At 38.1% G+C, this 25059-nt stretch overlaps 1 protein-coding gene across 5 annotated transcripts in view; it reads right to left on the bottom strand.

The window, feature by feature from the left end:
- The window catches only part of DIP2B (DIP2 acetate--CoA ligase B (putative)), a 209428-nt gene that overhangs the window by 43905 nt on the left and 140464 nt on the right, over positions 1–25059 (bottom strand). Inside the window, exons 5-16 of one of the 5 annotated variants that reach the window (XM_019662250.1) lie at positions 20183–20395; positions 17320–17475; positions 16784–16906; positions 12525–12722; positions 10952–11043; positions 9129–9239; positions 7690–7813; positions 6943–7052; positions 4326–4428; positions 3472–3536; positions 778–871; positions 18–137 (exon numbers count right to left, since the gene is read on the bottom strand). In XM_019662250.1, coding sequence (XP_019517795.1) covers positions 18–137; positions 778–871; positions 3472–3536; positions 4326–4428; positions 6943–7052; positions 7690–7813; positions 9129–9239; positions 10952–11043; positions 12525–12722; positions 16784–16906; positions 17320–17475; positions 20183–20395 — 1509 coding nt within the window. The remainder of the gene's footprint in view (positions 1–17; positions 138–777; positions 872–3471; positions 3537–4325; positions 4429–6942; positions 7053–7689; positions 7814–9128; positions 9240–10951; positions 11044–12524; positions 12723–16783; positions 16907–17319; positions 17476–20182; positions 20396–25059) is intronic. The other 4 variants (XM_019662252.1, XM_019662251.1, XM_019662253.1 and 1 more) reach the window with 4 other exon arrangements.

The following is a 25059-nucleotide window of genomic DNA, read 5'->3' as shown; positions in this document are numbered from 1 at the left end:
ACTCTAGAAATACTCACAGGGATTAGCTCCATCAGTCACAATTAACATCCGGAGGGAACTCAGGCTCACATCTCTTTGGTCCCGATGTGCCATCATAGCCCAGTGCAAGTCTCGACATTTTACTAAAGCTACCTTGGCTACAAACAAAAGGGATAAAGTTAACACACACACACACGTTAAATTTGGTAGATATTTAATATACTATAATAAAAACATTTTCACTTATTTTAGGCGTCAGGATTTTTACTTAGAGAATATAAAAAAGATTTCAAAGAAATTATGCCAGGTGCTCTGAGGCAGTAGCCACCACTGGACACACAAATGTTTTGCTCACTGTGATGCATAGGCAGCCACATACCTTAGCCAAGGAAGCTTTGAACACCAAAGCACTCAATAAATCTAATTCAGGGCTCAAATTTAGGCAAATTAGTCTCAATTCTTTTTTTTTTTTTTTTTTTTTTTTAGCTGAGCCATCCCGCCACCTGTTGGCAGCTCACGGCTGCTCAGCTCGGGCTGACTCGAACCGCTGTTGCTCAGAGCTCAAACTCTTGAGCGAGCTCTTAACCAACTGAGCCACTCAGCCGGCCCTAGTCTCAATTCTTAAGAAAGGATATCGTGTGAGGTGAAATTGACAAGATGAAATGTTAGCAATTGAACTCTAAAGCTTGTCAAGCTACTAAGGCATATAATTATGTCTCTAGAAGGACAATTTGAAAATCCCTGAAATCTTAGTTCAAACAGTCACATAATTAAAGCTTAGGTGCTATGGGTAACTACCTTTGTGGGCATGTACTCTTTGGACCCAAGAGAGAGGGCAAGTCTTCATAACAGAGTAGGGTACACTAATTGTATGCATCTTATTCATTACATTCTGAAAGCAAAGAAAGATAAAAAGCAATCAGTATTGAATACATACATAGCATTTTAAAATTGAACTGATATTTTGTTAACGATTTTAATCATACATGTAATAAATACTTGAATACATGTTCTTTGAAAAAAATTTGAAAAACTATTAAGGTTGAAGTCTCCTTTGCTACCTACCCTTAAAACTGGTTCCCTCTCCTCCTTAGAGGGTTCACTGTTATGAATCTGGCATGTATCCTTCCAGTCATTTTTTTATGTCTTTACATACCAAGGGTGCCAAAAAAATGTACACACATGATTTGTATTCATCTTTTGTTTTCGGTATATATTGAGTATTACAATTTTAACACAGGTTTTTCCTTTCTTAAAATGTGTATACATTTTTTTGGCACCCTCTATACATATTTGTTCCCATAGAAACAAAAGTATTTTTAACATAAAAGTCATCATACTGTACATATATCTGCAACATACTTTGTTTTTCACTTAAATTGTTTCAGAGCTAAAGCTATGCACGTCTGTATGAGATCTACCTAATTCTTTTTGAACGGCTGCATAGTATTCCACAGTATGACTATACCACAATTTATTTAGGCATTTTTCTATTATTGACCATTTTTTTGCTATTACAAACAATGTTTCAAGGAACATATTTATACTCACTTCCCTGGGTACGTGTACAAGTATTTCTCTAGGGCAGATACAGACCAGTGGTACTGCTGGGTCACAGTATATATGTTTTCTAAATTTAACAGGTACTGCCAAACTGCCCTCCAACCCAGTAACTGCTTTCGTCATGCTCACGCTTGCCACATACCACAAAGGGTTACAAAACAAGAAATCAAAGTTTCCCTGTTGCATAATTATAGGAGGTCCTGCCCAGACCTGTTGGGTATTTGAGCAGATAAAGCTGAGTGAGCTGAGGGGTCAACGGGTCATGCAATTTGGTGTCTGTCCTGCCACCCAAATTAACATACCCAGGACCTCCTGTCCCCAAAGAGACCCAGCCCGGCAGAGTAACTAAGTCTTGGTATTTAGGTTGGCCATTTTGCTCACCACCTAAATGGCCCAAAGAAACCAAGATACCATTATTAACCTCTTTTTCCTCCCTTCCCCCAGTTTCTAGCTACGGTGACGAACTTTTGGATTTCAGGCAAAGAATGGTGTTTATAACTAATTCTTCACACATGTCCCTTTAACTCCTCACAAGGGTTTTTTAACCTCTGATAAAAACACAAAATGGGAAAGTCTTCAGAAAAGATCTAGAAAGTATGTACACTCGAGGAGTAAGGCTCTTACTAATTAAAAGGGTCCTGAGTGACAAGGGACCCTCCTCCTCTTCCCCCACACTTCATTTTCTACTCTTTCTCAGACTCCTACAATGTGCAAGGAAGTTGGACGCGATACTCACAAAGATCCTTCTCAATTCTAGGCTCCTGTATCTCTTCTCTCTCCCCTCTTAATCACCACGCTACACAGCATAACTTTTCCAACCTGAAATGTCCCCTCTCTCTACCTCCACCACAAAAATATCTCTATATGGGGCCGGCCGAGTGGCGCATTGGTTAAGAGCTGGCTTGGGCCCCAGAGGGCCCCAGTTCAGATCCCACATGAGGGCCAGTGACACTGCCCTCTACGGCTAAGATGCTGAACAACAGCTCAACCTGGAGCTGGGTTGCAATGAGTTGATGGCATAGGCCACAGCCCCTGCTGCAGTGGGTTGCCATGGGCTACTGTAAGTAGCCAGCAGCCAGCGTGAGCGGCCGTCCAGAAGCCAGCGACTGATCTGCCTTGCCCCAGAAGAGCGCAATGATGGTGCCAACTTAGGCCAGTGGAGCAACATCCTCCACAACCAGACTGAAGAACAAAAAGGACAGCAACTTGTCTGTTCCCCTTCCCCCAATTCCCCAGCGCTGTTCCCATCCCCTAATTCCCCAATAAAAATCTTTAAAAAAAAAAAATCTCTATATGGCTAAATTTGACCCATTTTTCAAAATTCAACTCAACTGTCACCTCTTTGATAAAAACAGTCTTGATGCTACAGCTGGGAGGAACTCACCTTTCTCTAACTCTTACAGCATGTTACCTGTTCCTCTGTTATGGAAAGCAACCCTATTACCTGATTATTCTATTTTTTAATTGTAGCATGGAGTCATTCAATATATTTTGTCCAATGAAAAGATTAGATATTACTACCCACAGTTGTCAAATTCTTAATATACTTATGTAATCCTTTCTTCAGAAAGAAGTGGTAAATCTCAAACATACTTTTTAAAATCATAAATATATAGTCATTTGTAGAATCTTTTAGGCTTTGAGCCATCAGAGCAGATGTTTTAAAAATTACTGACCCTAAATTCTCCCATACACTATCATGTGAAGGGTATGCCCAACCACACAATAAAGAAAAAACAGCATTACATTCTCCTTTAAAAAAAATTATCATTTGCATTACAGAACCAAATTCTTCTGGAAAATATTATTGATCTTTTGGGGGGCTTAAATTTCAAACAAGTACCGAGTGATGCTGTGGTGACAGAGCATGCGCACTGACCTGGGTCACAAGCACATTTACACTAAAGGCCCTAATTCAGAATCGCTTACCGCAAACATGCCATGCCACAGCCCCGCATCCTTCTTGAAGTCTAAAACATTTACTACTGTTTCCCCTAAAATAGAAAAAACGGGGGGAAAAAAGTCAAGGAAATTATTTTTAGTGTTAAGCAGCAAAATCACGTCACTTGTCTCTATAAACAGCTGAGTTGGTACTTTTAAAGAGATCACTAAAAGCTCTCAGAGTCTTTTGATTACTTGAGGATCCCCTCATATTGGCTTGGGGACTGATCAGAGCGTGACATGTCCACAGAAGAGACAATGAATTCGAAACTCCTTATGACTTAGGCAAGTAATACTTTTTTCCTAATTATATAAGGAACATGTGCTTATTTTAGAAACTTTGGAAGTTTCACAAACACATGGAAAAAATTATACTTCCTAGAGAAAATAAAAAATGTTGGCATGCATATCTACATATCTACATATACACACATATACTTCTAAGCATTCTACAGAATATATTTGTGTTTTAATTTGTGCTTTTTCGTAGCTGAATTTCTTTGACTCCAACTCCAAACATACAGCTGGTGGCAGCTCTGAATACATGAGAAGATGGAGATACCTGACATTCTGCAGCTAATAATAAACACATGGTTTTAATTAGTTTTCTATTTCTGTACTTCAGAAATCATGCTTCACATATTTGGTTTGCCCAGAATTTTGGTTCTTTTAAATTACAGCATATTTATGAAAAAGAAGAAAGCAAAAGCGAGCCAAAAATGTGTCTTAAGACATTTCACCCTGGATTTGGTCATTAACTAGAATCCAATCACTGAGCACTCTGCTTGTAGTCACACATATCTGAAGCTCACAATGAGGGCAGTCATGGGATGAAGTCTGACCTTCAGAATAATTGCAGGCCTGGGACAGAGCTTGGCAGTGAGACAACATTGCAAGGCGGGACACTGTCACTCCCATTACACTCCCTTCTTTGCTTGTTTTATACTAGAAGAAGAAAAAAACCACAACAAACAAAAACATAAAAAAACACAATAAAATGGGTTATTTCAAATGACAAAACTAAAACGAAACTCAGATGAAGTCATGATAATGGGCTCAATTTAACATGTTTCATGTGAATATTTGAGGCTGTGTACCTGGGCCCCAAACTCTAATCACACCAAGATAGGATTGGGGAAAGACAAAGCTCAATAAAAGTACATGTTAAATTCTTAAAAGTTTAATTAGTCATCAATGTGAAGTGGCTGTTAAAGAAGCTAAAACAAACAAGCGCCTCGAGCTGCATTAACAGGAGCCCAGTATCAAATAAAGGGCTAGCCCAGCACTGAAGAATTAAAGCTCCAGTTTAGGAAGGGGAGACCTAGAAATACCCTATTCACTCTTACAAACCAATCAACTATAATTTTGCTTTAACCTCAATACTACATTCAAGTTGCTTTTTACCAAGATCAGCAACTTTCTGATTGTTAAATCAAAAGGACATACTGCATCATTTATGAGACCTTTCTGTAACATTTGACACTTCCTTTTTTGACACTTCTTCCTTGGCTTTTGTGATACCCTCTCTCTTATTCATGTTCATTCTCTCTCTCTGCCCTCCCCTTCCACTTTCTGTGCTCATCCCTTGAATGTTGGCATTCCCTGAAAGTTGTTCTTCCTCTTCTCTTTTCACTTTATTCAATCAGGGTACCGTATTCCTGATGATTACCCATTCTCTATTTCCAATCCGGACCTCTCTCTCGAGATCCAGACTCAGATTCAATGCTCCCCTCGAATACCCCTTAGTCCTAAGAAATCCAGTGGATCCAACACTGTATTCTTCACCCTCATCCCTCACCCATGAAATCTTTTCTTGCTATATCTTCTGTCTTAGTGAAGGATGCCACCACCTACCCAGTTGCTCAAGTAAGAAAACTGAGTCTTTCTTGTCTCCTCCCTCTCGGAGACCTGCCTTTTCTACTTCCTTACTGTCTTTCAACTCCACCCACATTTCTCTATCCCTATCACCTCGAGGAGCTTAAGCTCACCTGAATAACGATAAAAGCTGATCTCCCTGTTTCCTCTCTTAACCCAACCAAACCAGATCAGTCTTTTAACAACACATTTATTCTTATCACTCTGCTACTGACAACTCTGTTACTCATCGGATACTTTAAACTCACAGCAATCTCCTGTGGGTCCCAAGTGAAAACTGTAAGTTAATTCAGGATAGCAGAAGCCTAGAAATGAAGAAGGTAAAAGTTCTGCATGAGGACAGATTGCTAAGCAGGGGCCATATAATGCAAGGCCCCTCACCTTTAAGGGAGAACCAATAAAGAAGATCAAAAGCAGTGGTTAGTGAGGCAGGAAAAGAGAGAGTAATCAGAGAAGCCAGTGAGCAGTTTTAAGGAGGATGGAGTGATAAACCACGTCATCAATGAGAGATGACAGAGTATGAGAGTTGATCCTGAAATTTGGTCTTTTAATCACCTGCTTAATTGTCTGTCATTTAAACATACTCAGATCTCTCCATATTTAAAAGCAACCCTCCTTGAATCCATCACCCACCACATCGCCTCTCAAAGCTACTGCCTATTCTCTTCCCTATTATAGCCAGTTATCACCACGGGGCTCAAGGTTGGGTGGATTTTTTTTTCTCCAAATCTTTTTAAAAAAATTTATTGATTTGTTTATTCATTAATTTAGCAAACAGTTGGTAAGCATTTACTAGTATGTCTCAAGCAGGATGCACAGTAATCAAGGGCATAGCTTTTAGAATGAAAGAGATATGAGTTTGAGCCCGAGCTTTGCCATTTTTGAGTCACATGACCTTTGGTTGGTAAATCAAGTTTGTTTAAGTCTTAGTCTCCTCATCTATAAAGCAGGTTTAATATCAGCTCCCACCTCACAGGGTACTTGTAAGGACTGAATGAGGTAATGCATTTAAAGCACTGATCCTGGTGCCTCTATGCTATAGGATTTCATCCCTATACTGGATCATGCTATCAATCTATCAATCAATCAATCAATCAATCAATCAATCAATCAAGTTCCTACACTAACCTTCAATACCAAACCCTCTGGCCATTTGTTTCTTCTTGCTTTTTATCTTTATCTGTTAAATTTGTTCTTTTTAAGCACAGCTATTTCTCCTCCACATTTCTCCAGTCTCTCGCTTTACACCCCCCCCAACGCAAGCAGCAGAGAAATATCTCTGCCAGTAAATAATTTCTTAAACCTTTGTACTTTTCTAAGTCTTTTGTAACTTTCTTACATGGCAAGGATCAATTTCTTTGCTGTCTTTCTCCTGAATGTGTATTTATGTTAAAAAAATAATTAGAATAGAAGGTTACTACAGGGCATTTTACAAGCCAAAAGATGGAAATCTAACAAACTAGGAGGGTCTTCTAACATTAAAACTGCAAAAAGTTAGTTTTAAACTTTGTAAGATAGCATCTTAAACCAAAGGAAAAGCCAGAATATATAAAGCCAGAATGTGTTTTCTATCTCAGCACTTACCTCAATGTATGCTGGTTCCACGCCAGCAGGTGAGATGTGGGGCTGCCAGTCTTTAGGTGGCTTTGAAAGGTACTTGGAATCTGTTACAACCCATTTGAGCCGGGGCCAACCTAAATCAAACCCAAAATAAAAATTGAATTGACTAAGCCATAAGGGATGGAATTCACATTGAGTTGGTCATTTTAAATATCAAGAGACCAAATCAAGGTCATTTTATAATCAGTAAGATACTTTATTTTTATTAGTTTTTAGTGATAAATCACTATGTAATTATACATTCTTTCAAAAGTACAATCGTTCCACATGCTAATTCCATACCTTGACATTACCTTGAATCACGTGCCAATCACGTGACGAGTAGGATTGGGAGGTTCATTTAGCAGTGGAAGTCCACTGAGGTTAGTGATCGATCCTCTGTCTCTACATCTAGCATTTAGCTTTAATGAACAGAGTGGTAGCTTTTTCCAACCATCAGCATAAAGGTTAAGGGTATGGGTTGTGGAATCAGATTTGGGTTCAAATCGCTGCTCTGCCATTTATTAGCTGTGACTTTGGGCAAGTAACTTAACCTCTCTGTGTCTCAACTTCCTCACCTGTAAAATGGGGATAATAATGGTACCTACTTCATAAGATTGTGAGAATTAAATAAGAAAATATGTTATGTAGTTAGCTATTATTAAATTAGAATACTAATTAAAGCACTCAGCTTTTGCTTTTAATTGATAATTCCGGTAAAATATTACTAACCTTTAAACTGTACAATTTCTCCATTCTGGGTTTTTGGCAGCCCCTTTAGACAAACTTCACTGGTCAGAGCTAAGGCAATACCACAGCTTCCTAGCAAGAAGCCAATCTGCTGCCCTCCAGCATCCTGCGGAGAAAAGATAATGAGCACCTGAGGGGAGTGAACGTGAGCACACCCATGCCCCAGATCTAACACTTGGTAATGCTCTGGCACTTGTGTGGTAACATTCGTGGAACCCCACTGATACCTGGCAATTGTCAAAACCCAGTGACAATATGTTCTTATAAATAATTTCTACCATACAATAATTTCCTGAGTGCAAATCAAATATTTTATTAATCTGACATTGCTAATGATGAATTCTGCCAGTCAAATGTGACTATTTTAGTCAAAGGTCAGCGATGCTCCTCTTTTAAATTAATTTCAGGCAAATGAAATAAATGCAAGCATTGTTAAGTTGTCTTAGCCTAGCCACACCCTCAAATCCAAAAGCAAAGTAATTCTGGTCAGAACAAAATAAATAATGTAAATCAACACCAAATGTCCAAATTTACAATGAAAGTGAATGGACGATTATTCCCAAATCCATATGCTCATTATTCTATTTTTAAAAAGACAAGATTTGAGCTTCACAACAACATCTAAGTAAACAACAAAAGATACAGTCTAAAGTATTTCTATTGAAATGTCACCCTAAAAGTATCATTATGAAGTCACGCAAACACTGTCAACTTAATAATATAAGAACAACTCTATGATTTCCTGAACAATCTCAAGATACTATATCCCATCAACCAGAGTTTCAAGGATGTTACCAATTTGCTTTTATTCCTTTCAGAACATAACTTTTTTCTTATTAACCCACAGTCATATTTGTCTTTATCATCAACTTTCAATAATAAACTGCATAAGAAAATTAGAGTCAAACAGCTCAGGGTTAATCATTCGGTTAAACTTGGAAATTTGCTACATATGCTTCATTTTAGTAGGGCTGATGTGTTGGCAAAGTAACTGTACCCTAGTGTAGTAACGTGCCATCACTGAATCACCCTTTGACTTAATGGGAATCCTAGGTCATATGATACAGTTAAAGTAAATCCCTTTACAAAAGGCTCACCAATTGCAAACACGGATTATCATCTATAGTCTCTGAAGCTAGGGTGGCACTCTTTATAAAATATAATTGTTGAAAAGTCAAGTATGTCCCCATGATTTTTAAGTGGTATATAATATTATAAATGTTCTTAGTTAAAAACTGTTATTTTCACGAAAGATATACATATTAATAGTTTTCTGACTTTCATGTTTTTAGAAAGCGAAGCTGAGTACTTAGGAAAACAGCCACAGTGTTTCTACCGTCATGACCCAGTCAATCAATCCAAGAACCCAATGCCCGCCATGTCACATCAGGCGACACTCCTCTTAAATTTAGCAATGTTACCTTTCTGGTAAGAGGTACCTCTATAGGCACTGGAATCACTTCTGCCAGGAGACATCCATAAAAAGCCACCATAAACATGACTGGATCATTGTTGGGGTAAACCAGGGCTACCTAAAATGCATAATGACATTTAATAATGGACAAATAAAAACAGACTAACGCTTTCAATGTCACTCTCTAAGACATATATTTATATATAAAACAGCTATCATGAAAACAATAAATCAAACTATTTAATAACCTAAAGGAAATTATGATATTGTGAAGGATGTACAAATCTAAAGACTTCTGTCATTCCCATGATTATGCTACACACATTTTGGGAACTATAATGCAATACATCATCATTATAAGAATTTTTCACTTAATTCTTTTGGTAATTTAGCAGTAAACAACTTACATAGTAAGTTAATTACCTGTGAAACCTAAGGCAATTTACTTTAGTGCAGGGCTAAAGCAATAAAATAAATGTAATGGATCTCTCTAAATAGACTAGCATATTAAAGAATAAGCTTTACATCTATCTCACAGAGTCTACAAGCACTGAGTGTCTCAATTTACCACCTTAGGGCTAACCTAAGATTTCTTACTCTTCAACAAATTAATTCCATTAATCTTTACTAACTAAACCAAAAATGAAGGTATTCTAGTACGAAGGCATTTGGTAGTAGGTATAAGCAATACTGGCAGAAGCCATTACGATATAAAGTTAGTTCATTTACAAAAAAGATCAACAGTAAACTTCTGTAGTATGTTCAAACCTGTGATCTCACGTGTAATATATCATAGAAATAACTGACTCGTCCTAATTTACTCAAGGAATGCAAAGGCACAGACGTCATTATCATTGGGGAGTTTGTTACTTCACTTAGATATTTATAAATTAACATTTGAAACCTAATTATGTCACCAGACTCTTGTTTTTCCTTCTTTTGCTTTCAAATTCTCTAAACTCACTCCCAAGATAAGTTCAGTTCTGAATCATCTAGAGTTCTAAAACAATACAAACTCCGTAAGACATTTAGACAACCCATTTCCTTCCTGCACACAAATGTCCATGCTGTTTGGACCACATTTAAGTACCTTCTTAGGGTTCAGTGAGGACTAGGAAACACTCATGTGTCCCAATTGTAAGCAGAAGCCATTCTTCAGGTGTTCTTTGTCACAATGCAAAAAATGTTTTCTAAAGGCTAGTTTAGGGGATTCTGTAATCATGAGCCTCCTAAAAAGAAGTCTGTTGTGTAGATGGCATTTCAGTCTATAAATTCCAAAGGAAAGTAATATCTGATAGTAGGGGTAATTCATGTAGAAAGTCATTAATAGGAAAAAAACCTTCAAAAATATATATATATTTTAAATGTCACTTCCAATTAAAGAAGAAGTTAAATGATGTCAATTTGTTTCTTCTTAGAAGTACAATAGCATGAGTCTCTCTCTTTCTACAGAAAACCACAGGAAATTGTTTTAAAATTTTTTATGGGACTTTTTTTAAAAGGAAAATATAAGAATAAGCTTTATTGCTATTTTTGTTGTCTGAATATTGAAATATTTATTTCCAGAAAGACTTAAGTTTCTCTTTCTTTTTACTGGCACCTCAAGAGTTGACTGATTTAGCAGCTACAGAAAGGGGACACATGAATTTCCTTCAGTCTATGAATGCAAGAATTATCACCAGGCATTGGGTTAACCGGGGTTGAGACCAAACCATTTTAATTTTTCTAGAAAGAGTTATAGAAATTGTGTTGTTGTACATTAAAAATCCAGAATGTGCATGTTGGAAAGCAATAAAACATCACCTTCCTAATATGACAAAAACCAGTTACCCTGTCTCCAGCTTTTAATACAGGTTCATTTTTGGTCCCCAGTTTATTAAGCAGGGTGTAGGCCAACTTTAAACTTCTGCTCCACAACTTTCCTGGAAAAAGAAAAGAGAACAATCATATGGAAAAACACAGGCCTGCCTCAGCAAGAGGGCACTCAGATCCTAAGCACGTTTAGTAAGACAATGACCACCTCCAAATGATTCATTAGACAGGCATCACCCCAACACAGACAGAGAGCCTCACCCACAAAAAAGCTTTATATTCACTCTAGTTTATGGAAAGCCAGGCCTGCCTCCAAACAAAAAGAAAACATCACTGGAAGCACATTCTGGTTTAGATAATTTTTCAAATTATTTTCTAAAGTAATCTGAGTATCTTTAGAAATAGTTTGATGTGAACTGATCACATTTAAAGGATAGACAGTATTTTTTATCACAGGACTGAAAATCAGGAGACTACATTATTCTAAACTTTTTTGAAGACCCACTTACATATATGGTATTAGATATTTGAAGTTACTGCAAAGCAAAAGGGCAACTTGAATAAATAAGCATTCCCTACCACTGCATTTCACTGAAAACAGACAATAAAATGGAAATTAACCATGTGAAACATGGATACATTCAAAGATGTTAAATAAACATGCAAAGATTGGGTCAGCTGACTGCTTTCCTTCAGGGTTATGTGGATAAAATTAACATACAGCCTTCTGAAATGAAGGCTAAAAACTATTTTTTTTGGGGGGGGGAGCCTAGTCTTCCCCTTTTCCTGTTCCTGCCCCTCAATCACCCTTTGAAATTCTTAGATTATGAAAAAAGTATAAGAAAATCACATTATTTTAAATAGATATGTTTGTTTTACATATAACTCGTTCAGAGGGGCATCTAAGATTTAAACTCATTTCAATCTGCACAATTCTTTAAATAAAAACAATTTTTCCTCTAAAATTATTCAGTATCTACATTTATGGACATGCGCTCTGCTTATAAAGGGAAAAAGGAATCTGAATAAATTAGTAAAAAAATCTCACAGCCCAGGTTAAATCCATCCTTGTTATTAAAAAAAAAAAGAAAAGTAAAGTCATTTTTTTAAAGGATTTATGAAAGAAAAATAAGTTACTTTAAAAATTTACAAAAGAAAAATGAAAAGTTTAGCTGGGATACAAAACCAAATGGAAAAGTACTGATTCTTTGTTCATTATAGAATTTTGTGCCTGTCATAAGCAAGAGGCAGGATGAAGTAAATGACAAAGACCTAAAAAGTAATCAATTTTAATTTCTGGATAAAACTATATGGTTTTTACCATACACCATTAATCCTACCCAAATGTCTTCCTAAAATCCTCTCCTAATGTGAGAACATCAGTGGATCTATCTACAAAGTTTCTTTCTTTTTTTTGCTCTTTTAAATACTAGCTGGCTTGCAAATGTCACGTTAGCAAACGAAAATAACTGGAAAGATCTACAGAAACCCAAGGACCAGCAACTGCTCTATATCAAGGTTAAAACACCATGCATGATAATCTGGAGAGCTATTAGGAGGAAAGGAAGGAGCTGGAATCTCGTCAACTCACCGTATGTAAGAGTGTAAACTGGTTTCCCCGTCACGTCCAGTGCAGTCAGACAGGGGCACTTTGCCTGAGTGGTGCCCCAGCGCTGTAGCGCGGACTCCAGGGCAGGAGGCCAGTTACAGATGACTCCTAAGGGCTCTCCTTTCACAGGGGTCATCTGCCGTCCCTCAGGTTTGGGCTGGTTGGGGTCTGGCTGAGGTACTGTACCCAAAAAGCCCCCAATGGGTTATGAAAATAAAATCTGAAATAAGTGCAAAGACCAACTAACACAACTTAGATCTTTAATCTCAAATATAGTTCCCTTTTCCCTTCATCTTTATCTGGTTTGAACTCACTCTGAGAAAAGCAAGGATATCATTAGAAATGGTACTCCACAAAATGGACTCATTTCCCCCACATAATTGTAAAATCCTATTTAATATAGTTTATGTAACAAACAAACAAACCCTGACCCTGATAAAGCAAATCACTGAACATACAGAAAGGCACAAAGTATAAATTTCTTTTAGCAATCTTATAATTTTTAGTAAATTTGTTCTTAAATCTTTGGTTTGTGTCCAATGTTAACAGTCATGTTATGTTTAATGAAAAAGCATTGAAGTGTGAGTCAGAAAACCCAAGTTTATACTCCCTTTTTTACTAGTGTGATCTCAGGCGAACCAAGTCACCTGAGCCTCATTTTTCCTCAGCTGTAAAACGGGGACAGTAACAGTTGTCCAACAGGGTCAGTCCTAGACTCAAACCAGTAATGGGCACGAAGGTTCTTTCCATGTCTGTCCCCCCTGGCACACATCTCATATGGCCAATCCCTGTGCTTCCTGGGGAGCTCGTATTCATCCTTCCCAGGATGCAGCTCCACCAGCATAGTCCCAGGAAGCCATCCCAGCCATTCCTTCCTCAATGCTCCCACACTATGTGGCAGTCCACCCTTATTAAAGCACTGAAGACCTCAAAGTCTTCTAGGACTATACACATTTTTCTTCCCCTTATATAACACAGCGTTTTGAGAGAAGGCATAGTTCTTATTACTTTTGTTGCCTCTAGTGCCTAACACATAATGGTTGCTCAATCAATATTAATGAAATTGAACTGAATTTGAGGGAGAAAAAAAATTCTAGGTTATAAACATGATCATTCCAAAAACTGGAGGTGAATAATATTTCATATTCTTTCATATAGGTAAAACTAAAGTCATCTTCATTTTTCTACAATAAATATTATTCAAATAATAAAAAGCAAAAAAGGGCCGGCCGAGTGGTGTGTTGGTTAAGAAATGGCTTGGAAGGCCAGCTCTGAGCAGCAGGGCCCTGGTTCGGATCCCACATGAGGGCCAGTGACACTGCCCTCTACAGCTAAGATGGTGAACAACAGCTCAACCTATAGCTGGGATACCATGAGTCACCGGCGACGGCATAGGCTGCAGCCCCTGCTGCAGTGGGCTGCCATCAGCTACTGTGTGTGGCCAGCAGCCAGCATGAGCGGCTGGCAGCCAGTATGAGCTGCCAAGAGCCACTGTGAGAGGCCATCCAGAGGCCGGCGACCGATCTGCCTCACCTGGGAAGAGCGCAATGATAATACCAACATGGGCCAGTGAAGCAACGTCCTCCACAACTAGACTGAAGAACCAAAGAACAGCAACTTGTCTGCTCCCCTTCCCCGATTCCCCAACACTGTTCCCCTCTCCCAATTCCCCAATAAAATCTTAAAAAAAAAAAATAAATAAATAAATAAAATAAAATAAAATAAAAAGCAAAAAAGTCCTACATTTTCACAGCAGGAAAGATAATTTACACATGGAACAAAAAATCAAGTATTACTGAGTGCCAAGTATGTGCATAGGGTATGATAAACACAGAGAAAATAAATAGTGTACATATCATTCTTTGAACAAACATTTACTGTTTCTAATGATGTTGGTGCAAGGAATACAGAGTCTGTGTGCCCTCTAGGAGTATCTAGAGTACAATGGGGACATACACTCACACACAGAGCTAAGAAAACATGAGCAGGGCACGACAGAGCTATGTATAGACAGGGCAGAAGAAGGCCACATCACCTAGCTTAGGGGGTGGTGTCCCCCACCTGGAGAAGGTAATACCTGAGCTGAGTCTTAAAGGAAGGACAGGAGTTAGCCAGGTGAATTGGAGGTGAGAGAAGCAGCACAGAAGGGAGAACAGACAGAATGGGCAACAAGTATTAGATGGGCCAATGAAATATGAAATAAATTGTATTTTAGAGCTCAATTTAATGGCAGATTTGAGCGACTTCTTTAAAATGTCTTTTTTTTTTAAGATTTTTATTGGGGCACTGGGGGAGGGGAACAACGTTGTGGAATCGGGGACGGGGGCAACAGACAAGTTGCTGTCCTTTTATTCTTCAGTCTAGTTGTGGAGGACATTGCTTCACTGGCCCATGTTAGTATTATCATTGCGCTCTTCCCAGGTGAGGCAGTCGCTCACCGGCCATTGGACGGCTGCTCACGGTGGGGCAGTGGTGGCTCACAGCAGCTCACTTCAGCTGCCAACCAGCCCCACTGCAGCCTATGCCTTCGCTGGAGACTCGCAGCAGCCCAGCTCCAGGTTGAGCTGTTGTTCACCATCTTAGCTGTAGAGGGCGCAGCATCACTGGCCCTCATGTGGGATCTGAACCAGGGCCCTGCTGCTCAGAGCTGGCATCCCAAGCCAACTTCTAATAAACATGCCACTCGGCTGGCCCTTACTTAAAATGTCTTGATTCATTTTCTACTGCCACAAAAATGACTGAAAATAGTTTCACTTCCCAAATCACTGCCCTAGGTAAATAACATTTTAGTTGCCCTTCTACTTTGCATATTCCCAGACCCTAAACTACCAGATTGAGTAAAAAAAAAAGGAACATGGGTGATTCTAAATAACTAGTTTTGTTTTTACAAACAGACTGCATATATGGTAGGCACAGTCTTCTGGTTATACAAGTCTGTACGCTATTGCTATCCACTAGGCCACGATGCAGACCCTGGGCACACTCCTTCAGACTTCCAAAGACATACAGGTATCTCTTTCCAATGGTAATCATTATTCACTTCAACAACCGTTGCCTATTTATAATTAGTGAAAAGCTGTTATCTCTATTCTGACGATGAAAACTGTTCCAGTATAATTCCTATTAAACCTTGACCTTCATTTGCCTGGTCAACACACAGTGATAAAAACACTGGCGATGCTATTATTGCATGAGCACCTTGAACATCAGTGTATCGAGAAAGATGTCCATAGTTCAATGACGTTAGTGACTCCTGAATAAACAGAAATTCATCTTAACCTCGTATGTTGGGTTGCTTGTCGCTTCCTGCTACATAAAGGATCTAGTCTACTCATGTGCCTAGTTCTACTAACAAGTCGGATGTGATCAAAGCCTGCTAGTCTCAGGATGTAAAAATGGACTACAAAGCTACCAAGGCCATTTGACGAAAGCTTTTGTTAGGTAGATCTCTTTGTCACCTAGCTTCAATAATTATCAAATGGCCACCCTTGTTTCATCTATATCCTGATGTGTTCCCCTCCCAATCCTTATTAAATTCTAGACATCATGATTTCATCCATAAATATTTTTTTTAAATTATTGATGAATAAATACCAAATATTACTACTTCCTCTACGAAGGCTTCCCTAACCATTACTGCTTCCTCTATGATTTCCTCCCTTCTCCAACTTCCTGTATTAGTTGATGCATACTTAGTGGCTAAAATCTGTTTCTACATGTGCATATTTTACTACCAGTCTAAATTGCAAACAACATGAAGAAAGAAGGAAGTGACTGCATTTTTATGAACTTTTTCACCATTTATCACGTTATCTTACAGAAAGCGGACATATACACATGTTGACTGGCTGATTTAACAAAAGGACTAAGTTATATATAAAAAAAAGATTGGGCAAACTTTGAGGTCACATTTGACCTCTGTATTCTAGGATAATACCAAATATAAGTAACTTTTAAAATTACATGTTTGGGAAAGTTCGTAATTTCAAAGAGCATATTTCCAAGGATGGTTCTATGTTCCATAGTTATATCTCTTTGCCATTCTCTCCCCTTCCTCCCTCCACATTTTTCATCTGAGATCTAAAATATAAGTGATCCTTAGAGAAAAAGAGCCAAGAACTATGAGCTTTTTCACCCAAAAACAATACCTTGTTCATCCTTAAATCCTACAACACCTGACATGTAGCAATTGCTTAAGAAATGTCTGTTTATGGAATATGTGTTTTTAGTATTAATACTACTACCTTCCACAATTTCTTCAGAGTCATCCACAAAAAATTCTTTTAAGGGAGGCCTTTTGGGTCGTTTCAGAGTGTTGAGAAGTTGCTGGATTTTTGTGGATACTCTGCTATTGACAGGAACACCTATACGGGAAAAAATCGTTAAGTTAAAATTAATTGACTTTAGGCATATTTTAGGTCCTCAATTCTCTTAGGAGCTTTTATTTCTAATGATGTTTGGCCTTTGCCCACAGTCTCATTCTATATCAAGTGGGACAAATAGGTACAAATATGTACATGCCAAGTTTACAACAAGAGAGAACAAATATGGTGCTATTATTAATACATTGCTTAAAGGTTTCATCGACTCCTCCTTTTTTCTTATAGCATTCTTCCCCTTTTCCACACTCCATTTTTTTGTTCAAAGAGGACTGTGTTCGTGGGTTTACTGCAGCGGGGTTCTGCAACTGCTGGATTGGTCAGGCGCTGCTGTTTATAACTTGAATTGTTCCAGTTTAACTAACGTTCCCTACTTAGCTACCAGAAGGAACGCCTACCATCAGCTGTATCCATAAGGCTGGACCTGTTGGATCCTTTGTGCATGCCTTTCACTATCCCCGAGGGGGGCAGGTCAATATTGGCTGGGCGGATTGAGGAAGATGATGATGAAGTGGAGGTAGTTGTAGTGACGTCAGGGGGAGCAGAGAAATTCTCTAAGAAGGGAGAAAACAAAATTTAGAATTATATCACATTAGCAGAACAGTGAGAATCTTTAAATCTTTTTTTGTTTTTCAACAAGGAAGACAACTATGTAACTAGGGCATGAGCTCTTGTAAAACAATCTTTTAAATCAAATTCTACTAGAAAGGTATAATGAGAGAGCAAGAGGTTAAGCCAGGGCCATCAGTGTTCCAAAATTATTTTCACAAACTCAAGTAGCCTTACTAAGATCAAATCTCATGTCCAGTGTTTCTCAAAAACATTCTTTTCTACACAGAAAGACTGGGAGAAATCCAATGTTATATAAAAATAATCATAATAAAATAAAAATTGCAAGTGATTTCAAAATGAAACCAACATGAGTATGATCATATGGCTACTAATATTCTACTCTCTTAAGCATTTCTTTATGTTTATGCTGTTTTATCTGTAATATTTCCTCTTCCACTGAAGACAGAAAGAGTGTCTTGGAAGTGGGTCAGAATGTTCAAGTTTCCAGATAAAGAAAACCAGGTAAGTCTACTTCTAACATTTATAAAACAATCCAGAGGTAACTTGGATCTACCTGACAGACAAGGTTCTTCCCTTGCTCTAAATGTGATTAGTGTTCTTGTAATCTGCTTCATGTAGAGACTTTTAATATAAAGAAACTGAATGATATAAATTGGGAGATGCTTAACATAGAGAAACGGAATGACGTTAAGTTGAAAGAGAGCCATTAAACAGGAATGTGTTACAAAAAACTTAGAAGAAAACATCTGGTGAAGTAAAAATAAAAAGATCACAGGAATAATAAAAAGCCACTTAAAATGTTTCCTATGAAAAAGGAAAAAAGCATAATACGTATAAACAATTTCTAAATTCAATTTGGAAGTAAGGTCTCTATGCCCCCAAAGTCTATAATTACTAGCTTAATAGTTTTTAAAGTTTTAAATGTACTAGCACGAGTATATTACAGCATATCCCTTCCATAGGATAATGTGGTAACAAAGCATTAAAAACACATTTTTATTTGATTCAGCAATTCCACTTATAGATACATCCTAAGGAAATAATAAGACAAATGCACAGTTGTATGTTCAAGGATATTCATTCCAGCAGTTTTTATAAGAGCAATACTATTGCTCTACTATGTATCTACTATGGATACTACTTAAATGTCCAAAATAGGGGAATGGCTAAATAAACCCAAGGCACAGCCATATAGTGGCATAATTTGAAACCATAAAAAAAATAGTATAATTCTATGTTAATGATAAAGCAGATGTTTGTATTACTGCTAAGAAAAGCAATTTATGAATATTATGTTTAGTACAATTTCATTTTTGCGAAAATAAAACCAAAACCCTACATATTTAGTCATATATGCAAATAAAATCTAGAAGTGTTTGACTGCACTCAAGTGTTATCCATAGGAAGTGAGTCTATAGATTATTTTTTAATTTTACCTGTATTTTCAAATTTTCTATTAGAAACATGAATTACTTCTTTTAAAATAAACATCCAAAAGTCAACAATGTTGGATAAAATAATTTCTTGTGAGTCCCTGGATAAATAACTTTTCACATAGAAGCAACAGAAAAATATGAGGTCAGGTGAAATCATCTTGCGAACAAAAATTCAGACAAAGTTAACTGGGTATTAGGACAATATCTTTAACAAGTGAGATTGCTTTCTTATAGACAAATGTGAAAAATCACACCTGACCCACAAGGTCTTACCCTCTCAAACGGAAGAGGAGCAGAGCATGCTCCCCTTGGTTGCGTTAGGAGGCTCGGTGAGTCACGGGGTAGAGTTAAGAGTGCGGGACGAGTCACCGCTGGTGGCACTTGGCTTTTAAACATGGGAAATCATACTCCTGAGGTAGCTATTTTCTTTAAAAATTATAGGCTTTGAATTGAAAAATTTCCAAGTGTTTCTTTTCAGAAATCGATTAATAAAATAAAGATATATAGAAAGGTCATTGATATGAAAATTAAGGCACCAAAATGCAACTGATTGTAAGAAAAAAGGGAAAAGTATCACAGACACATGATGTTCATATACATCACTTAGTGCGATGTGTATCAATCAATTAAGCAAACAGAGATCTGAGCTGTATCTTTTATCTGCAGATGTCACAACCTCTTAACACGCGCACACACACACAAACATAAAGCAGAGCCAAGCAAAAGCTACACTCCACACAGGGGCACTGGCCGCGGGAGCAGCTCAGTGCCACCTCCTCAGGCTGCACACTCTGGTTGTAGCAATAACACAGCAGCAAGGACAATAAATCCAGTCTTCATGCTACCGACAAAACGGCCTCACTGATGTTGTCTTGGTGCAAAATTTGCTCAGATTTAATGTTTTTTGGGAAAATCTAAGATGTTACATATTTCAACACTTTTAACAAATGGAATATTCTTCAATAGGGATAAACCCATGCTAAGACTGGTATTATATCTTGCAGCTTGAGTATTGCTTATGGAAATAGCTATGGCTTCAGGTGGGCAATACTATGCACCAATAATGCAGGTGATAGCTACCATCCAAATGTATTGCTGGTGTTTCCTTCTTTGCCTCATTAACTGTCATGGTCTTTCTGACTCTATCTTTTAGGCCATTCTGAAAAACCTAATACAAATCATAAACTCTTTCCTGGATACTAGGAGCCAAATGGAACATAATTTGGGCTTCTTGGGTAGATCCAGCTCCTACCTATTCGAGTATTGGCAAATACATCAGCTAGAGACCCACTGGTTCCTTTGACCTCTCCATGTGACAGCGTAGAAGATGCGGATGAAGAAGTGGACGATCCCTGAATTGAACGGTTGATCCAGGACTCAGCATTCTGTAAGCTCTGTTGCAAGGCAGCAGAGAGCGCAGCTTGGCGTCTCAGAGAGCCCTCATCCTCGGAGGCCGAAGACGTGTCTGTGTGGAATTAGAAAAAAAGTTGTTCTCGATCCTGCCTAGAACAGAGACCTTTCAGTTCTTGCTCATTGATCACACATTCAATTTTGACACCAGCAAAACATTCGCATTCTTAAGGTAAACTAGTATGTAAAAGGTTCTCCAAAATCTCAGGGAAAGGTCTATGGACTAAAGCCTACAAAAATCAGTCTAAATCTATAGGTAATTTTATTTTTAAAAATCCCTTTAGAACATTTAAACTTCATTCACTGTTTTTCTGTTCTGTGCTTCATCCGTCTCTAAATTCTTCTGGCTTAACTTATTTATGTTCAATTAATTCTGAAGTGCTTATTATATACCTTCCTCCGTCTCTTAATTGGCGAAGCTTGTGATAGGTTGCTACACTGATTTTGACAAGTATTTATTAGTTAGTGTCTACTTAAAAGGAAATGATCTTGATAGGGAGATATAAAAGCTTATTTTTTTTAACAATAATTTAAGTGTCAAACAGTGAACTAGGTGCTGGGGAACTGATGCGGAATAAGAAACAACGCTTGGCTTGGAGGCATTCATGGTTTTATGGAAAAGCCAGCGGGTCGCTTGGCACAGGTAAGCTTTCTGAAGATGGCAGGAGAAGGCACCAATCTGTGTTTCTCTCCTTAATTCCCAGTCAGAGAAGAATTATGAGAAATTCACTGATGTCTGATTTTGGCCTGGCTCTGCCTTCAGGAAAATAAGGCCTAAATTAGAAAAGTATTTTGAAAAAATAGAAAAAGAAAAGTTCAACCAAATATAGGATAGCCAAGGGAGGCAGAAGTCAGGGATTTGTTCCAGGGCTCTAAGCTGACGGCATACAAGTTAAAGGGGCATTTGGTCTGATGTGAGACAAACCCTTTTAGTTTATTTTGGGAGTTGTAATTTATAGCTTATGGATTGAATTTCATTCAATTTTTAAAAAATTAAATAGTCTGTGGTTAGTTTTGCCAAACATGTTCCTGTAACTCAGGTGAAACTGTAAGTCCATGTTCTCCTTTGGCTCAAAGAGCCAAAGAGATAACGCTGCTAGCACCCAACAATGGAAATTTGAACCACAAGAGACTAATTTAATCTAGAAGTCAACTTTTGCAGGTTCAGAGCAAGAGAGAAAGTTTATCCTTGCTTCCTGCTCTGGACTACCTCCAACTTATTATCTCATATTGAAGGAGATCTGAGGCCTAAGGCTGATTTTTTTTTTTTCCTAACTGTACCACATAACTATAACATATGCCAGGAACTATGTCAGGCTCTGGGGATTCTGAGATGTATGAGTTCTTATGAGAATAAGTGCCCTAAAAAGGCTTACAGTCTAGAACAGGGGACACACAACCCCACAGACTGTTTCACAAGAATACAACAAATGCTAAGAAATAGGGTAAGCAAGGGTTTCATTTCATTCCTGGGACACCAATCTCATTGGGGGATTCAAGTACTTTTATGTAAGTGGAGCAAGGACTTTGAGGAGGTAAGGGGCAACAGATGAGGCTGGAGAGGTAGACAGTGACTGGATCCCAAAGGGATAAAGCAGTGAGGTTCTTTAAAGGGGAAAGAGGCCTACAATGCAAAAGGCGGGTGATTAAAGGAGAATTTAGAGAAAGTAACAGCATCTGTAACCTTTTATTTAAGGAAAGCGTTTTGCATAATTTCCATAAGTTATTCTAACATTTCAGCTGTACCTTGGGAGACAGAGATTTGTCTTTGCAAGCACGCTAAAGAAAAGCAGAAGCGGGAGAGGGAGAGCACAGGTGAATCTGACCCTAAGAATAATGTGTTTTCAGGGTATGACATCTCTGGATCCCATAAACTCCACTAGATTTGCAGGCTGTCTTTATTGAATCATTTATTTTCATCTGTGTAAGTCTAAAATCAGAATAACCCAATTTTCAAAAGATAGTAAAAGCAGTATTTTTATGATTAGGTTTATGGAAAAATGGCTTCATTATGATCCTATATTGGATCAATTATGTAATTAGGTATATTGTTTCAATTCAATTACCTCATTTGCCCGCCAGCCCTCCTCAAAGTATTTAGTGACTACAATGGTGGGCAGCTTGGTTGTGTGGAGTGGAAAAAACATGGCCTTGCTGTCTGTTTTTCATGTGAACTCTGGGGTCCACCATTTACTAGCTTTACAACTTGGGGATAAAATTATCCATCAGAGAAGGTCGATTGTTCGTTCAGCCATTGAACAAATACTATTAAGCACTACACTAGTTTGGCAGGAATAAAATGGTAAGCAAGAACACACAGTCGCTATTTTTAAGACTCTTGCTGGAGTTCAGGGCAGGTGCCCAAGGAAGACCTAAATCCAGGCTGGAAGGGTAAGCAGGAATTATTTATAAGGAGCACAGAGGTGGGCAAGAGAAGAGTCAGGTAGACGGAACGGCATGTGAGAAAGCTGGGAGAAAACAGAAAAGTAGGCACATTTGAAGGTCTGAAAGAAATGAGTTGAAGCACAGAATGCGAACTGGTAGTGACGGAAGACGAGGCTGGACAAGCGGACAGCACTGGGCTGCTAAGGGCCGAGGACGACATGCTGAGGAAACCTGCCTTTATGCTCACGGCAGCGAGAGACCACCAAATGGGACAATGTACAGAAAGCGCCTCCAGCAGTGCCAGCACATAGCAGGTGAACAATAAACATGAGTTCCTCTTCTCCTCCCTGAATAACGCACCCTATGTGAGCTCACAGACACAAAACTGGATGGGCAAAGCTTAAAGCTGATCACATATTAGGATCACGCAAAATATAAGCACTGCTCTGGGATTATACCCTTTTAAAAATAAAAACAAGCTTCCTTATTATTTATATGTTTATTTGGTAGTTTTTGTTTTTCATAAGTAACTGTCACTCAAGAAATTGCTATGGTTAGTAGAAATTTGGGCAAGATTAAATTAATATTATTAGAAATAATGCTATCATTTTCCCACTGATTATGCTCTGGATGAACGTGAATGCACACTGTTACCTGCCATGACTAAAGTCCCTTGCCTAAGCTCCTGTATATGATGAATACAATAGGTCTGCACAACAGCAAATAATTATGAAAACATGGTTTGCCCTTCAGCTCATAACTATCTATCTGTCTATTTATTTATTTATTTATTTAGCTGAGCCATCCTGCCACTTGTCGGCAGCTCAGCGGCAGCTCAGCTCGGGCCGGGAATCGAACTGTCGACCCTGTTGCTCAGTGCTTGAACTCTTGAGTGAGCTCTTAACCAACTAAGCCACTCGGTCAACCCATAACTGGTGTGATTTTAATACAGCATTATCTAATACTGATCACCAGAAGCCTAAACTCCATTTAAAACCAATGTGGAAACGTAAACAATTAGCTTGTTGATTTTAAGGAAAGAAAAGTCCTGAATTTACTAACTGTTCTTAACTGCTGTAGCATTTTTAGTCTTTAGCCATGTGTGGAAACAACTCACCTCTTCTTAGTGGAAAATATATTTATTAGTCTGAAAATATTTATTAATTAATACATTTAATTTATAAATTAAACTTTAATACCTACCATATCCATTCCATTCCTGAGAAATGAAAGCATATCACTATATAAGGACTTGTACATGAATGTTCATAGGAGTTTTATTTGTAACAGCTAAAAATGGGAAACAAACCAAATATCCATTCACAGCTGAATGAATAAATTGTGGTACATCTATACGATGGATTACTACTCAGCAATAAAAAGGAATGAACTACAGTACTGATGTACACACAACATGGATGAATCTCAAAATAATGACACTGGGTGAAAGAAGCCAAACCTTTTCCCTTTCTCCCCAAAAAAGTACAACTGTATGATTCTACTTATATAAAATTGTATACAATGCAAACTAATGTATAGTGACAGAAAACAGACCAGTGGTTACCTCATGGGGATGGGGAAGGTGGGATTACCAAGGGATTATGAGGAAATTTGGGGGGGTGACAGATATGTTCATGATCTTAACTGTGGTGATGGTTTCACAGTTTTGCTATGTCAAAACTTAGCAAAGACATGCTTTCAATATGGGCTATTTATTTTATGTCAATTAGAATTCAATAAAGCTGTAAAAAAACAAATTTAAAAAAGAATTGTGGGGATGAAAATGATACCTTAGTGAGAGAAAGTACAGTAACACCTGGGAGTCAGTCTACGCAACCTGAGACAAAGGAAGTTGCTCTGTAGGCAAGAAAAAAATCTTTAGAGACCCAAGAGGGGGCAGCCTAGGAATAAAAGCGTAGATTGAAGAGACAATGAAAAGGTTGGTTCCAGAAGCAGGCCAACCTTGGGCTACAATTCTGAGCAGCTTAATCTAGCACCAAACCCAACCAGGTGGGTAATGATTCAACAGACAAGCGTTAGGGAGACTTTCAGAAGCATCCCATAATAATCTGTGTAGAGAGAGCAGCTGGGGTTGAAAATCACTATGTGGGACCTAACTGGCAGGGGGTCCATGAGCTGCCTGACCATTAACATTCAAACTGGGATACATCTGAGAGAAAGAATACTCACTATTAATAATTACTTCCGTGTCATTCTACCTATAAGGGATCTCCAAACACTGTTTTTCTAGGTATTTGCCCACATCTATGAAAAAAGTTTACAGAACTAATTAATATTACAAATAATAATGGGGTGAAAAGAGAGGCTTTTTTT

Source organism: Hipposideros armiger, unplaced genomic scaffold (assembly GCF_001890085.2).
Source record: "Hipposideros armiger isolate ML-2016 unplaced genomic scaffold, ASM189008v1 scaffold_371, whole genome shotgun sequence".
NCBI lineage: Eukaryota > Metazoa > Chordata > Mammalia > Chiroptera > Hipposideridae > Hipposideros > Hipposideros armiger.
Note: the sequence above shows the minus strand (reverse complement) of the source record. Positions and strands in the feature narration are given on the sequence as shown.